Consider the following 17785-nt stretch of genomic DNA (forward strand, 5'->3'; position numbering starts at 1 on the left):
GATGACATAATTCCTTCACCAACAAACAAAACACTTAAACAACAAGAGGCCACATATAAACAAGCACCTGATCAGACTAAGAATGGTGCTTGAGAACATCAAAAGCCAAATTTGTAATAATAGCTAAATGGAAGGTGTAAAATAACCTAAAACATCTGACTTGAAGATAAAGATCTAAACAAGTTCAGAATCAGCAACAGTACAGTGTCCTGCCAATGTTTTATGGAACTCTATATGCACAATTTCATAGGCACTCAAGCAACTTTGGTTATAAAAATTATTCAACGGATCCCAAATGCTAAAGAGACATAATTGAACCACCGGTGCCCCAAGAAATATCATAAACATAATAGGCAATGAAGCCCAAGTGCAAAGGAACAAATTATGAGCATCTAGAAACTATTTCAGAAAAGATCATATTAAGACCAACAAAAACCAATTTTTCAGTTCATTCTCATACCAAAGGTGGAAATTTCCCTAAACTGTGACTTAAATATAACAATCTAAACGAGTTTCAATATTAGTACCCAATAAAATCACATGCCAACACTCAAAGAAACTTTATATGCACAAATCTTCATAATTCATATAAGCACACTCAAACAAATATAGAGAGGGAGGGGGAGAACAGATTCAGAAGGACATTAAAATATTCTAAATTACATGAGATGAATTGTCAGAAATGCACGCTGCAACTGATGCCCAAGGTAACAGGTGAATATCATAATCTTTGGATGCAGTAGCGGCCAAGGCACCAATTCTACTGGTTGGAGAAGCCATTTTTTGCACTATATAGAAAGTATCTACCCTCTTCTGAGAATGGGAATCAATTACTGCCTCACTCAAAAAGTCCAAAGTAAAGGCATCAATCACAGGATCAGAAAAATTTATGGACTTCGATAATCTCAGTAGTGTTTGCCGATGCCAAACAGTGTCATCATTTACTGAGTTAATGGAGCATGAATAGATCTTCCTTGGAGCAGGGACCCCAACATCCCATATGTACATTTCAACAGAGAGTACATTTTTAAGAAAAAGTAGTGTAAAAACTCCTTCCTCATAAAGCTGAACAAACATGGAAGAAATGTCTTCTTCCAAGTAAACTTGCTTGGAGAGCTTACTACTAGCTGCCTGATCTTCATTCCTCAATGGGAAGCGGAATAAAGTTCCAGGGAAAGGAACTTTCATGTTGCAGCCAAAAGCACAGTATGGCAGAAACTGGTCTTCGTAAAATGAGATAGCCGAAGAAGTGACAAAATCTATCCGCTTTCCAGGATTTGCCATCGAGACATTAGGAAGATAAACACCCTGAGGATCAAACAGAACCACATATTTACCACTTACAAAAGAGGGTAAATCAGTTATATGGTACACCGAGTTGAAGCCAACCCTAGAAAACAAAGGAAATACTGTGTCAAAGATACAATACACACCTAAAAAAGATTAAACACACACACAAAAGAAAAGAAAAGGGAAAGAAAATAAAATTTTATGTATGGATGCATATCCATATCCAGATGTTAAGGCAGACAACAATATCCATAAGTTAATAGAGCACTAGTTATTTTCAGTATGTAGACTAGCATGACTAAAACTCAGAAGTCCATTTTGGTGTATTTATTCACTTAGCTTGGGAGCAACAATGTTTAGGAAACATTCTACAACAAAGGCAGAAAAGACAAAAAATCAGAAACATCTGAAAATGTTAAGAAAACTAAACTCTATGTAAAAGTTCAACCAAGCTAAATTAAATAACTAAACATACACCCAGCAAAAAAAAATAATAATAATTAAACAGATATTTAGGTATGTACATCATTTACAAAAAAGGCAAAAGTAAATAACTTTCTTGTAAAATTATTGTCTGCAAGCTTGATACTAATTCCATGGGCTTGTCTCTTTCAGGTATTTGAGATTAAACCTGCTAAATGGAAAATAAGCACATAGAAGTTAAGAGATTAGACACGGGGAGCAATAAACAGAAAATGCAGAAGACTCATGGTCAATAGACTAGGGAGCTGATTTTATAAAGGACATTCAAACACTACCAATCCATTCAAATAGGTACATGTGTATTCAACCCAATCACAACATAGGAAGTCATCAAACGTAAATATCATGTTTCCAGTTCAAATATTATTCAAAATTTCCACCTCAGTTAGGCAGCTTTATGTCCATATACTCAGAGAACCACGTTGTGTGAAGGATCTAGTATATTTTTAGTCTTCTTACCATATTTTTCGTTGTGTTCATATAAGAGTGGGCCTTGGTAGCAACCACAACCTTAAGGAACAAAAGGCCATGAGTTCACGTTGTGGAAACAACCTCTTTGCAAAACAAAAGGCTGCGTGCAAAGACAATCATCGCCCAACTCTCACAAAACAAGGAAACTCATGCACTGGAAACACCCTTTTTTTCATTATGCTGTTCTAGTTCTATGGATTATCAGATTCCTAGCTAGGGTCAAGGTAGGAACTATCAATAGATTGTGACTACTTTATTCATTAATCAATAACAGGCCTAAAAGCATGTTCTTGAAATCGGTTCTTCATTCAGCAATGTTTTTTGATTAATTATTAACAATGGGTACATTGCATGTGTAGAATTTCTTGACATCAAGTAACTAAGTTTTTAACGTTTTGAACAATCAATTGACAAAATAATCTTCCAACTAAATGCTCATAATTCAAAAAAAAAAAAAAAAAATCCATTGATCTTCAATTGAGTTATGATAAGATCAAAAAGATGGATCCAAATGGAAGATGTCAGACAGATTTCTTTCAAGCATATCCATTGCAAGGACAAACTTGTCAATCTCACACAACATTGAGAGACACTACACACTAGCCTTTTGTGCTTCCAGTCCATTCTAAAGCCACTAAGATGTTCTTTAATTAAATTATCATATGACATGAACTGTTAGCCATTGACACCACATCATTTTTCTAACTTAAAACTGCCAATTACAACATGAAACTTCTCTTGTTATGACAAATATGTACTTGGACAAAACTTTTCATCATCACAAGCCTAAATCTCGCAGGGTCGGATCACTACACAAATTCTAGCTCTACCGTTATCTCTATCCACGGCTATATCTTCTGCAAAGCCATTATATCCCATGTCAGTACATGCACAAGACTACTAGAAGGAATACTCATCCAAAGAGACGACATTTGAACCATGCAATCTGACCATCAAAAGAAAAATCCCTTTGTACAACCTCAGTACTAAATACGGATCACAACTTACCAATAATATTTATATCTGCTCATACAATTCTATTGGGGAGGTTTTGAGGAGATTAAAATAGGTTAGGGATGGGACTAGTACCAGTGAATCATTTCTGGATTCAACTTAGTTCTGGTTAGGATAAAACAGCAATGAAGATATGGAAATTAAATCAATGTATCCAACTATGCTCTGGAATCTTTCTCTTTTTTGGGAAAGGCAACACTAAATATAAAAGAAATGCCTTAAGGGGATGAACCCTATACAAAAGCAGCTACTTATGCCACATTATCATCTAAAAGTGCTACAAAAGCTTCAAAGGAGAGAAAAAAATAATAAATAAATAAATAACTCTGACCCAGAAGAGAAAGAAAATCAGAATGTTTCCCTTGAATAAAAACAAAGTTTCAGAATTTCAAAAAAAATCTTATGTTCCTCCCTTCAATATTCCACATAATACAAAACCAAAAATCTCTTACAATTTGCACGGTATGCATTGCTGTGCTCAACTGGCTCGGACTTATATTAAATGTGGGTTTCGGATCTATGTCAGGTTGTTCCTTTCAAATTTGTCATAAGACCTTAGAATGGAAAAAATGTCTCCATAAGAAGTGCAAGGTTGTGTATATCTGACCTTGTAGTGGCACAAATCTGATGTTCTATTTTAGATGTCTCTTAGTATAAATATAATGTCAGGTGTATAATGGCATCCTCTCTCCCTCCCTCCCTCTCTCTCTCTAAAGATCAAAGGGTCATTTCATAGCTATCATGACTTTATTTTCTTGTCATGCAGTGCCATTTCATCACCATACATCTATGGTTATGGGTAGATACTTGCATGGTCTATACATATAATGAATTTGCACCCTCAGCACAGCAATGTAGAACTCCAATTCTAAACAAATTCATAATGACTGGCGAGTAAAGAAAATGAAGAAATGTCTGGTTTAGTCAAGCACTGATAAACGATTATGTTTTTCTTAGCATTTTTTTCAAAGTCACATTGCTCTCATTTTATCAAAGCATCACAAGTAGACTACTTGTTGATTCCTTTATAACAAAATCTCTTACGATTCTACTAACAATCCAAACAAATATAGAACTCAAACTTTTTCGTTGAACATTCAAAGTAAAATCTATGAATTTTATTCCTTCCCTAATTTTGGAATATTATCTCCCAAAAACATAGAGTACCAAATAAAATGCAGTATAAAAGTGAGCAAGTCATGTTCTACACGCTTGTATTGATATATGATAGGTAATGCCAACATATTTCAGGACTTGTTTTTTTTGTTAAGAAATAAAAGATGTTCTGTATATTATCTAGATTTTTATGTTTATATATTTATTTTGGCATACAATTAACCTTTTATGCTAAATCTTTAATTATTAGCAACATAAAATTTTTCTACCATATTTAGATAAAACCAAACTCCACCTAGAGATGTTATCCACTACCAGTCACAAGCCCAAATAAAGGAGGAGGGTTGTGTTAGGTAGCCGACAGCCAACATAAAACTTAGTCGGATCCAAAACATGAACTCTAGATAAACCATGAAAAACCATTGGGGTGTAACCCTTCATAACAACACGCTACATTGCTCGCGTGTAGTGTCAAGTGAGCTAGGGCCGCTGCATCAGCGCCCAGATGTAGTGACAAATGAGCAAGGGTCCTCGCATTTGCTTAGATGGATGCGGGTAAAGAAGCTAGTCCAAAATCAAATTCAAATTCAAGCCTAAAATCAAAATCATAGATTAAGGATTGGGTCATGGAACATAGGAACATTAATAGGCAAAGCTATGGAAATGGTAGATGTGATGATTAGGAGAAAGATTAATATTATGTGCCTTCAAGAAACGGGATAGGGAAAAAAACAAAAACTTTATCAAAAACTAGATATAAAATATGGTACACAGAAAATGATCGAGCGAAAAATGGAGTAGGAATTATTATGGATAAAAGCTTAGTAGATGAGGTAGTGGATGTAAAGAGAATAGGGGATAGGATTATTATGGTGAAGAAGGTTGGTCTATGAAGAATGACTATGAATATCTTTAGTACATATGCACCACAAGTGGGGTTAGGTGAGGAGATAAAAACAAAATTCTAAGAGGACCTAGAGGGACTCATACAAATGATACCAAGAGAAGAGAAAGTGATTATAGGAGGTGACTTAAATGGTCACGTAGGTAGAGACGGAAACAGCTATAGAGAGGTACATGAAAGATATGGATTCGGGGAAATTAATAATAAAGGTAAGTCTATTTTAAATTTTGCTATGGCATATGGGCGCATCATAACCAATACTAGGTTCAAAAAACGAGACGAACACTTAATCACATATAAAAATGTCACATAGAGCACCTAAATAGATTACTTCCTCATGAGACAAGAAGATCGGTTATGTTATAGGGATTGTAAGGTGATATTGGGAGAGTGTTTGATTACTCAACATAGACTTTTGATACTTAACGTCTAAGTAAGAAATTGAAAGAGAAAAAGTCACATAAAACAAAATCCAAGAATTAGGTAGTGGGATTTAAAAGGGGAGAAACAATTAATGTTCAAAGAAAAATTAAGGGGTAGAAAGGAATGGAATGGAGAATGACAAGCAAACCAGATGTGGAGGGAAATGGCTATTGCCCTGAGAAGCACGACAAAGGTAGTTCTTGGAGAGACAAATGGTAGAGCCCCAAACTTTAAGGAGTCTTGGTAGTGGAATGAAGAGATACAATTGAAAATTAGAAATAAGAAAACTTGCTATAAGGCTGTATATCAGTACAACAATGAAGAAAACCTAAAAAATTATAAAGAAGCAAAAAAGGCAACAAAAAGAGCTGTTAGTGAAGCAAGGTCAAAAGGTCAAAAGCATATGAGAATCTATATAAACAACTTGATACAAAAGATGGAGAAAAGGATATATATAAATTAGCTAAAGCAAGAGAAAGAAAAACAAGGGATCTAAACCAAATGAAATGCATAAAAGATGAAAACCAAAATGTATTAGTGAATGAGGGAGCGATTAAGGAGAGATAGAAGGAGTATTTGACAAAATTATTCAATGATGGTGGGGACACAAGAGTTAGGTTGGGACATCTTACTAACTCCGAAAGGAACATGAGCTATACATTTTATCGACGCATAAATTCAAAAGAAATAAGGCAAGCATTAAAAAAAATGAAAAATCATAAGGCGGTGGGACCGGATAATATACCAATAGAAGCATGGAAATGCATGGGAGAAGAGGGCATCTCCTAGCTAACGAAATTATTTAACGCAATCATTAAATCAAAAAAGATGCCAAATGAGTGGAGGAAGAGTACTTTGGTTCCTATATACAAGAATAAAGGAGATGTTCAAAACTATGAAAATTACAGAGGAATTAAGTTAATAAGTCATACCATGAAACTCTGAAAGAGAGTAATAGAGTAGAGGCTCAGAAAAGAAACAGACGTCTTGGAAAATCAGTTTGGTTTCATGCCTAGTAGATCAACAATGGAAGCTATATACCTACTGAAGCGCCTAATGGAGAGGTATCAGAATCATCAGAAGGACCTGCATATAGTGTTTATAGATCTAGAAAAGGCTTATGATATGGTCCCTAAAGAAGTATTATAGAGGGTTTTAGAGAAAAAATGAGTTCGAATAGCCTATATACAAGCCCTTAAGACATGTATCACGGTGTACAGACAAGGGTCAGAACATGCAGAAGGGATACTGAACCATTTAAAATTACAATGGGACTGCATCAAGGTTCTGCACTAAGTCTATACTTATTTGCTTTAGTAATGAATGAAGTCACTAAACACATTCAGACAGAGGTGCCATGGTGTATGTTATTTGCAGATGACAGTGTTGGTGGATGAAACAAAAGAGACTCACACTAAGCTTAAGTTGTGGAAAAACAATTTAGAATCTAAGGGATTTAAATTAAGTAGAAGGAAAACAGAATATATGGAATGTAAATTTAGTAAGAATACAAGAGTAGATGATGTTATAATAAAATTAGATGACCAAATCATACACAGAAAAGACCATTTTCGATATTTGGGATCAGTGATTCAAAAAGATGGAGAAATTCACGAGGATGTCACGCATAGAATTAAGGCAGGTTGGCTAAAATGGAAATGCATCGGGGGTGTTATGTGATGGTAAAATCCCATTAAAACTAAAAGAAAAATTCTATAGGACAACTATAAGACTAGTTCTGTTGTATGGCTCAGAATGTTGGATAGTCAAATACCAGCATGAGCAAAAGATGAGCATGAGGATGCTAAGATGGATGTGTGACCATACAAGAAAAGATAAAATTAGAAATGAGATTATTCGCAATAAGGTAGGAGTAGTGTCAATCGAGGAGAAGATGAGAGAGACTAGACTAAGATAGTTTGGTCATGTGAGAAGAAGACCAAGAGGCACTCCTATGAGGAGAGTTGATGAAATGGAACAATTAGTTAAAAAAAGAGGTAGAGGCAGACCTAAAAATATTTTGGGAGAGACATTAAAGTTTGATATGAAGTGTATGGGTCTAAATGAAGATATGACAAAACATAAAAATACACGGAAGTCTAGAATTCATGTAGCAAACCCCACATAGTAGGATAAAGCCTGGATATGTTATTGTTGCTGTTGTTGTATTTAGATAAAACCAAAGAAGATGAGCCTTGGAGCAGCAGTAAGGTTGCTACATTGTGACCTAGAGCTTAGAGGTTCAAGTCCAGGGTACAGCCTCTTTGCTAAGCAAGGGTAGATAACATTGCATACAATTAACCTTCCCCAAAGCCTGCAATGCAGAAATCACATGCAGTGGGTTCACATTTTTCTTATTTAAATAAGACTGAAACTTTACAAAAGAAACTCTTAAACCATAAGCTAAAACTTATTATTAACCCACAAATAAGAAGGAAATTTAAAAGACTTGTACTCCTATTTCAAATATGTATATACAATAATCTGAGTTTTTGAGTTGTGATAATATATATCTATATGCATATATATATTTCAAATATCCTTATAATATGTATAGGTAGTATTATTACATGAGTTTTGACAATTTAATTAAATCAATACTAAAAATAAGTAAATATCATACCATGCAGATTATGAAATAAAAAACATACTTTTTGAAACTATGACAGATGTAGCGATAAGTTTGAACCAGTATGGCAAAATACACCACAATGAGTACATGCCAATTAAAAAAAAAAAAAAAAGTTATTAAGTTATGATTGGTACAACGACTTCAAAAAAGTTAGGAATGGAACAATGATACCTCAATATCCAAATATTACATGTATACATGACACATAAGGAAACTATACATATACATATACATTTATATGTTATTATATCAAAAAATGGTAAGAAACTATTTTTCACATTACACATAAGGAAAGAAGAGCAAGCAACTTTATATTTGTTTCAAAAAGCATTATTCATAAACAAGTTGAAAGATTTAGGCTCCAATTTCTAAAATTAAAAAAAATTAAAGGTGGAATAACTATTAACCTGCATTACTTTTATTTTCCAGTTGATCTCTTGTTTTTCTTTTAAACTTGTATGTGGTTTTAACTTTTGGAAATGATAGACAATCAGGGTCCATGTCAGGCCTCAGATCTGAGACTTGGCTAATCCTGGAATTATAGTAGGGACATAGGATTTGGAGGGAGAGTTAGAGAGAGAGAGAGGAGGGAAAAGAAGTTGGAGGGAAAGAATCAATATTCTCATTCATGATTCCCATCCACATGCACATGACCTTTTTATAGGCTTCTTCCCTCGGTTGTTATGACATAACCAAATAGGTACAAGCGACTTAAGCTGTAACTGTTTCAGTACAAGAGGCTTATTCACCTTTAGTCTAATTATAATAGTACCCCTAGGGTCGTGACAGTCCAATCATCTGCATGTACACCCACAAGAATCTAAAAAATGACCATTTCTAAATGCTTAAATTATAAAGCCTGTTTGAACAAGTATTGATATGTATCCAAAATGGCCCACAAGTGCACATGTCAGTGTCTGATGGGACTCAGTGTTCTCATGCTGCATAGACTGTAGGGCACTGTTATTATCCTAGAAGCCTCAATTCAATGACAGACCACATGTGACAAAGCAGGCTGTTCATTGACCATTTACTCAAACTAAGGCAAGCAGTTATGACAAACTAAATCAGTATCCAACACAAAAAGCCTCACACCGCAATGTATAAAAAGTGCAGTTACGAACTAAATTTAAGTGGTGCACATAACTCAGGATCAACGAAATCTTCAAGAAGACCATCTAAGGCAAACAGTAAATATATATTCTCTAGGGAAATAAATTAATCTTCCTACCCCCAATTGGACTTGGACTTGGACAGACGCCACTAATGTTAATAACTGTTTCCCCCAAACAAGCTTCAAAATCAAACCTATCTCCCTTCCTAGTAATAGCATAAGCTTCTGTTTTTGTATACTTGTAAGGAACTTAAGCTTCACTACATTACTAACTATCAACTACATAGATGCCATACCTAAGATTTTCTCATTGTGTATTATAACTATATACCTATTGCAACAATCTCGTCCATTGTACCCAGATCCATTCAACAGCTCATTGAAAAACATATAGCTATGCCAAAAACACGTCTATTATCTCCAAATGCAAATAACTGGTGATCCCCTGTATGCATTGATGATTAAAATTTTGGTTCATTTTACTAGCTAAACCAGTTCGTGCAGGCAGAGTCCTAGTTTCATCCCATCCATGCAGACCAGGCACAAAAGTCCTACACAATAGTTTAGCTGATGATTGATTATTTAACACACTGTCACAACATATTACACATAGAAAAAAGCCAGCTTCTTCAGTCAAAAGTTACAACTGACATCCATGGCAAGTTGACGACGTAACTAAAAATCATTACTGGCATCACACATTTATGCAGCTGCATTCCTGTACAGTAACTGGCAAAGGTTGCTTGACAAGCTGATCTTGGAAAGAGAAGGAAGTAAGATTCCAATGGGAACCAAAATGGGTTACATTTACCAAAGCCACATTGTGAAGTATAAACTTTATGCTAGAACTCCAGCTGAATCTTGACTTCTTATCAAATTTCTGCAGTTTCGATTTTACAACTCACAGGAAATTTCGATGATTTTGGCATAATATGATAGCAATTAAACAAGATGTATTTCTTATTTTGTCCATGTTGTTTTGAAAAACAAAGAAAACAAAAACGTACCGAAACATATTAGTCAGAGTAGTTTATGGCTCTATACAGACGCATGTACTGACAGAGCCAACGGACCAAATTTTGGTCAACAAAAGCCTGAGAATGAGTGAAAAAAAAAACAAAAAAGAAAAAGAAAATAAGCTACTAAAAAATAGGCTGAAGATTAACAGAGTACCCAAAACGACCAGTTTTCCAAGCTTGGCCGTGCTTATTGCTCCCTCCAATCCTCGAAATACTGACGAAATCCTCCTCTGTGAACTGTGCGTCGTTGTAAGCCAACAGAGCCGGTCCCTGCCACTGAGCCAACTTGTCCGACAAGAGCGACGCAGAGGGATGCACTCTCCGGTCCAAGCACAAGCGGACCCTGGTAGCGCCGGCGTCGTCAGCGTTCTGTATGAGCTCCTTCAACACCGTCGTCCCCTCGGGGTAATTGAGCAGCACCTCCCTGATCCGCCGGGTCAGATCGACCTTCTGGCCGAAATCTTCGAGGACGAGCGGGTCCGCCACCGACGGAGACTCCATTTCTCCGACAAAAATCAAAAAGAACGATCGATTGTAGCGGAGAGAAGTTCACCGCATTTTAGGATTAATTAATCAGAGAGAAGTCGGCGCCGGGGAATACAGCCAATATCAAACACGTCTCCCCTGTTTCTGATGGTTTTCTTCTTCTGGTTAGGGTTCCGATTTCGATTTCCTGTCGTTGGCTTTGCTTGCGCGAAAGGAAAAGCAAAGTCACTTGGCCGGTTGATTACCGCCGCGCATCTTATATACCCGTATTTGTTCTCGTCTCCGTCAAATCAGCGACGGCGACACGTCAACGACAAAAATAATATTAGGGTAAATTATTGAAAAAAAAAATAACTTTTTATAATACTAATTTTTCTAATAATTAATTGTAATTTTTTTCACTAATAATTCTCATTTAAGAATGATATTATAAATTTAAATAAAATATTTTGTAATAAAGTGACAAGTTCACTTTATCATAGTGAATTATATGATAATAATGTGATAATTTATTAAAATAAATCATTTTAATAAAATTTTACAAAACTATGAGAAATATATTATTATTGATATGATATCTCGATACTTAAATTATAATTTATAAATTATATTTATTGTTAAAAATAAAATTTATTTAAAAATATATTTTTTTATAAATAATAATATTATGTCAAATAAAGTGAGATCAAATTCAAAGAAAAGGCCAAAAAATATATCAAAATAAGAGATCCACAAAAATATGTCATAAGTGCAAAAAGTCATTGAATAACTAAGAGACTCGAGAAATATTAGTCGAGTGACCAAAATCGAATGACTAAGACAAAGTCGCCCCAACCCTAAAGTCATTTATGCGGCCGCATAAGCCCCCAAATATTATAAGGTCCCTCATTTTAAAAATTTATAATATATATTATTTTTTAATAATAATTTTATTATTATTTCTACTTCATTTTTTAATTTTTAATCGTTGCGGGCCCAATCTCAAATTCCAATTCTCATCATTCTAATTTTCCATAAAACTCACTTTTTTTCTCAATTTTTTCCTCTTCCCCCTTTTCTCTCTCATGCACGCGCAGTCACTCCACAAGTCCACACGGTGACACAGCACAGTCACTGTTTGCAGTTTGCTTCGGCCTTCCTTCAAGTTTCACTTTACTATTGTCCGCCAAAATAACTGCTGCAAGAAATATCTAACAGCAGTGGACGAGCAGTTATTGCTTGAGTGTCATTGGCCAGAAAATGACGCAATCACTACGGTGCTACCAAGGAAACTGGACTCACAGGTGGAGTGGGAATCGCTGCCCCTGGCAACGAAGCAACCTCTCGCCGGTGAGCTGAGCCCCCAGCAACACAGTCGTAGGAACCTCCAAGCCTCGGCCGAGGCACTAGATAGTGACATTTTTGCTTTGAATGTCACATCCATTATATTTTAATTAAAAATTTATTGTCGTTAAGATATTATTATACTTTATAGTTGATTGAATTTTATTTTCTTATTTAATAAAATGATAAAATGTTCATGTAAAAATATGTATTATTTATTTTTTTTATAAAAAAAAATTAATACTCTTAAAAAGACCTCAACAATTTTTTTCACCTAAGACCTCAAACACTAAGACCAAAAGACAATTGAGTAATCTTACCCAGGAACTTCTTTCAAGGTCTTCAAGTGATCTTCTTGGGACCTTACTCGAGAGTCTCTCTCAAAGCCTTCAAGAGATTCTTTCGATAATTCAGGCATCACTCGGTCACTATTATTCGGAATACTCTCACAGAGCTCCAATATTATTGCTTACAAATCCAAAGAAAAGCCTCAAATACCTACTGATATGCCCTGCAAACTTGGAGTATTACAACACCTAAAAAAGTCATGAGACATGGACATGAAGCCCAAAGGCCCAACAGGTTGTAGGAGATCAAGTAAATAAGCTGAAGGAACAAAAGGTTGAGCCGAGACCAAGTGGGGAGGGCCCACTCGGTTATGCCGAGTGAGTACAACACTATTTTGATTTTTTAGACATAACTTTCTCATATGTGCTCGATTGATGTGATTCAAATTCTTATGGAAAGATAAGAGAATTACATACAACTTTCATGTTTTGAGTTTTGAGAGATTCGAGCTGAATCAAGGTGCAAATCGGGCATGAAGTTGATACACCTGCACTGTTAAGGCTCAGAGTCAAGTGTTGAAGGAAGATGGACCCGAATCAAGACAAAAGCCAAAAAGAAGGCATGACCGAGTGGCCCCTCACTCAGTCATGGGGAGACCAAATTTCCCTTACTTTTCATGACCCACTCGGTTATGTCGAGTGAGTATGACACTGCTTTAGTTTTTTTGTCATAACTTTCTCATAAGAACTCCGATTGAGCTAATTCAAAGTCCTGTGGAAAGCTAAGAGAATTATCTACAACTTTCATGTTTTGAGTTTTGAGATATTCAAACTCAATAAATGTGCAAATTAGGAATGAAATTGAGATATGGGAACCACTCAAAACTGAGCCAAGAAAACGGGCAAAAGAAGGCATAATCGGGTGGCCCCCTACTCGGTCATGGTCGAGTGGGCTTGGGTCAATCTCTCTTCTTTTTCCCTCTCGGATGGGCCGCGAAATCATCGAAATGGGCCGTGAGATTCTCGCCCCGATTCTCGCACGTCTTCTCTCTCTTCCCTGCTATAAATATGAGACCATGCATTCATCACAAGGTACGCAATTTTGAGTTATTGAAACATTATTTCATATTTTATCGAGATCTAATTGAAGCATCGGAGGGTTTGCGCGGGGACCCCCATCCGCGTCCTAATGGTGCTCTCGTTTTGTAGGCCACTCGTCGCCCTCAAGTCACTCAGCCACCAAGGCCACTCGTCGCCCTCAGGTCACTCGGTCACCAAGGCCACTCGTCACCTTCAGGTCACTCAGTCATCTTGGGCCACCAGATCATTTAGACCACCAGATCATTAGGCCACCAGATCATTTAGGCCACCAGATCATTTAGACCACCAGATCATTAGGCCACCAGATCATTTAGGCCACCAGATCATCAATCCATCAGATCATCAGCCTTGTCAGACCATCAGCTCTGTTGGATTACCAGATCTTGAACTCTGTCAGATCCAGTTGCTTGTCAAGATTCTCATCAGTGAAAGCATAACTCCTGAGACTCTTGCGTTTGTCCCCAATTAAAAATAGATTGTTGTATTTTGACAACAACAGCCACCAAGAATTGTGGCTCTCCCACCACTTATTAGTCTTCTCATCCTTATAAATAAAAGACTCGTCTAGCAAAAAGTAATCTCTCGAGACTATTTTATTGGAAATATCTCCCAAGCTTCCCCCATTAAACTTTTTCATCCTGTGTTTATTTTTTGCTTGGATTCATTTTCTTAGATACCACAAAATAAAAAAAATTTATTTTTTATTTCTTTTTTGTCATGATAATGATATTTATAATAAACATACATTTTTTCTATTTTTAATTTTTTTAAAAATATTTGAAATTCTTTAAAATATTTCTAAACAAGTGCAAATTAATTAAAAAGTTTATATTTAGTGCTAATAATCTATTATTTTTTTTATTTTTATGGTTGTTGAGCCAAATTATTCCAATCAACTTATTGTGTATTTTGATATTTAACAAAATATAATTTTAGTAAAACTATTTTTGGTATATTTAAATCCCCTTATGAATTTTTGATATATCTTATGGTGGATAATATATTTTAAGTATTATAATATTTTATGTATCAAAATGAACCAATAAATATTATTTGTTCTAAGTGGAATATTAGCGCATAATAAGGGGTTATATAAGAAAATATTTTCATTTTGAAAAACTATCTCTCGGTATTTTGATAACTAATATTCATTATTGTTAAAATAATTTTTAATGATTTTTTTAAAAAATTAAAATATATGTATATTGGAGGTGGTAAAATTGCTAAATTCTGAATTTGTACTAAAACTAAAATTCTATTTTCTTATTGTTATGAATTTTGATTTTTTATATATTTTTATTGAATCCAAATAGGGATATTTTTTTATTTACATTTATGTATTAAAGTAAATGAATGTAAAATATAAATTAAAATAAATGTAAATATGTTGTAATGTATACATGTTACGGATTGTATTATCAAACAAATCTATTTTTTCTAAAAATATGGATTGAGAGTCAACCCTCCACTTATTAGTCTACTTTGTGTTATGCAGAGTCGAAGTAGTCGAGAGCAAGTTTTGGCTAGTCGACTGGGAGTCAACTGTAGGCCAATAAGAGTCGAATGTCGACTTTGAGAGTCGATTGTGGGTGTCACGAAGTTGACTGTGGGTTAGAACAGTCGACTGCTAGACTCCAACAGTTGAATTTTTCTAGTTGTTATAGATCCGTTGCAAGTTCAAGTATATATATCAAGAAGAGTTTTTTGGAGAAGACTTATACACTATCAAGATCTATCATTCTAAAGTACACCCAAACATTCAAGAAAATCATTCCAAGGCTCAAGTTTAAAGTCAAATCTTTGGAGCCCAAGGCAAATGAGATATTCTCTCGAAGTGTGGTAAAAATTGTATCATTTTATTTGTTCATTTGCCTTGTATATTTTCATTGTACTTATATCTATATTTGTCAAAGATTGTTAGACTTAGGATTGCATTGTAATCACTTTAATTATAGATTGTGAGTGGCTTCTTATAGCCCAGTAATCTAGGTGTATTGTTGTATTAGTTTTCGGGATAAGCTAAGGAAAAAATCTCGGTGTTGTGTAAAAGTTTCCTATGTGAGTTTGTTGGAAAACCTATGTGTGATTATAATGGAACATCAAGTGTCAGGGTTGACCTTTAAAAAGTGGACGTAAGTGTTGGAGACACCGAACCACTATATCTTGTGTTAATATTGTAGTTGTTTGTGTATTTATATTGTTATCACTTCCAAACAACAAATATATTTATAACAAGTATTTTCTTTGTATAAGAAAAGTTCAAGAGTTTTAAAAAAGGGAATAATTCGATTTAATAAATTTTTATCACTCAATTCACTCATCTCTTGAGTGGTCATTAAATGTCAAAGGAGCAACAATGGTGTTAATGAAATATTTTTTATTTTTTGGTTAATAAAATATCAATTTTTTTTTCGGTGGGTTTCAATAAAATATTACTTTTTGAGTGTTAATAAATTACTTTTTATTTTTATAAGAAAACATTATTATTTTAATGAAAACACAAAAGAAAATTAAAGGATAGGCTTAAACCCATAGAATAAGGCTTAAAAGTTTATTAATATTAAAAATCTACATAAACAAGTCATAGATGCATGAAGTCATTGAAAAACCAAGATCAAGGGACCCTTAGTCTTAGTGATCGAGACCAAGACTGAAGGACATTAGCTGAGTAACAAATACCGAATGACTGAAATTAAGAGGCCAAGTGACTTCACCCGATAGCCTCTTTCGAGGCCTTCGAGAACCCTCTCAAGAATTCAAAATTCATGCCTTACATGACCATTACTATTTGGAAGAATCTGACGAAACACTCAAACCCAAAAGTCTATCTCTTAACTACGCAAGAGACCTTCATAGGAGACTATGAACCCCAAGAGATTTGATCTTCAAATACTATTACAAGATTGTGAAAGATATAGTCAATCTTACCTTTTATATCCTTACTTGCAATTTTAGAAAATAACTCGAAATGCTCGTTGAAGATTGTGGTTCTTCCTTCATTTGTCAATCTTATCCCTTTTTAAAAATATGAGACTCTTCTAACAATGATTTTTATGAATAATAAAAGTTCTCCCGAACAATAAGGCTTCTCCCAGATAATTCACTTCCTTCCTCCTAGACAACGGAGTTACCCGCAATCTCTATCTACAAGTAGACATTTGTCAGTTGTTCATCTCTTTACCATGATTCAAGCATTATCGCATTATAAATTTTAATTATTGTATTTTGATAATAACAATTATACATTTATATTCATATGACACAAAATACAATATATTAATACACAAATATTATTAAAAATATGATAACTGAATATCCAAATAAAATTTAATATGTAATTATCTTTTTCTATATGACATGAACGCGTGCGAGTGAATTTATAGAGCATTTAACCCCTCATTTGGTTAGACCTAAATCCGCTGCCTTTGAATTGGAATTTATTCCGGTTGTCCCAAACAAGACCTTAAGAATTAAGGCCCAAAAAGTTTGTTAGGCAAGCAAAGAATTTATTAGACCCTTCAAAATTTCTCAATTTATAAAATTAGAATAAAAATAAATATGCATCTACTGGGTTTATGCCACGTGGCTGGCATGATTGAATTTTGAATAAAATGGTAATTTATGGATATTCTCGGAACAAAACTGTAATATTTTCATAATTGTGAATTATTATGATCTTTTCATATTGATATGCCAAAAATATAATACAAATCCTATTTATTCCCTACTTTACTCCAATATTCCTTATATTGACTTGAAATGAAAAATATATATACATATATATATTTATTTATTTATTATTAAATAATAAAGAATATAATAATATTATTTCATCTATGATAAACGATGCGAGCGATCTTCACTCAAACACGAGAATCATATAACATAAAATTATTTAAAATATTAATCAAGATATTAGTACATCCCAAACTTAAAATATAAATCAAATAATGTGATACTTAAAATATTAAAACTCTCTTGCCCCTATCATATATTTGTATTGTAGATCAACGATCATGGGTTGGCACACCTTGAGCAACCCATGGGGTGCGCCGCACCATATCATCTCCAAACTCCCAATCATATATACAAGCCAACCACCATGTATGCCCAACGTGGGAA

At 34.4% G+C, this 17785-nt stretch overlaps 1 protein-coding gene across 1 annotated transcript in view; it reads right to left on the reverse strand.

Moving 5' to 3' along the window:
* Nucleotides 1-11171, reverse strand: part of LOC127809789 (uncharacterized) — a 58025-nt gene extending 46854 nt beyond the window's left edge. The window contains 2 exon segments of the mRNA XM_052348886.1: nucleotides 664-1390; nucleotides 10621-11171. Coding sequence (XP_052204846.1) covers nucleotides 664-1390; nucleotides 10621-10967 — 1074 coding nt within the window. The 5' untranslated portion in view covers nucleotides 10968-11171.
* Nucleotides 11172-17785: the final 6614 nt, after the last annotated feature.

The sequence above is a fragment of the Diospyros lotus genome, chromosome 9, assembly GCF_014633365.1.
Source record: "Diospyros lotus cultivar Yz01 chromosome 9, ASM1463336v1, whole genome shotgun sequence".
Classification (NCBI taxonomy): domain Eukaryota; kingdom Viridiplantae; phylum Streptophyta; class Magnoliopsida; order Ericales; family Ebenaceae; genus Diospyros; species Diospyros lotus.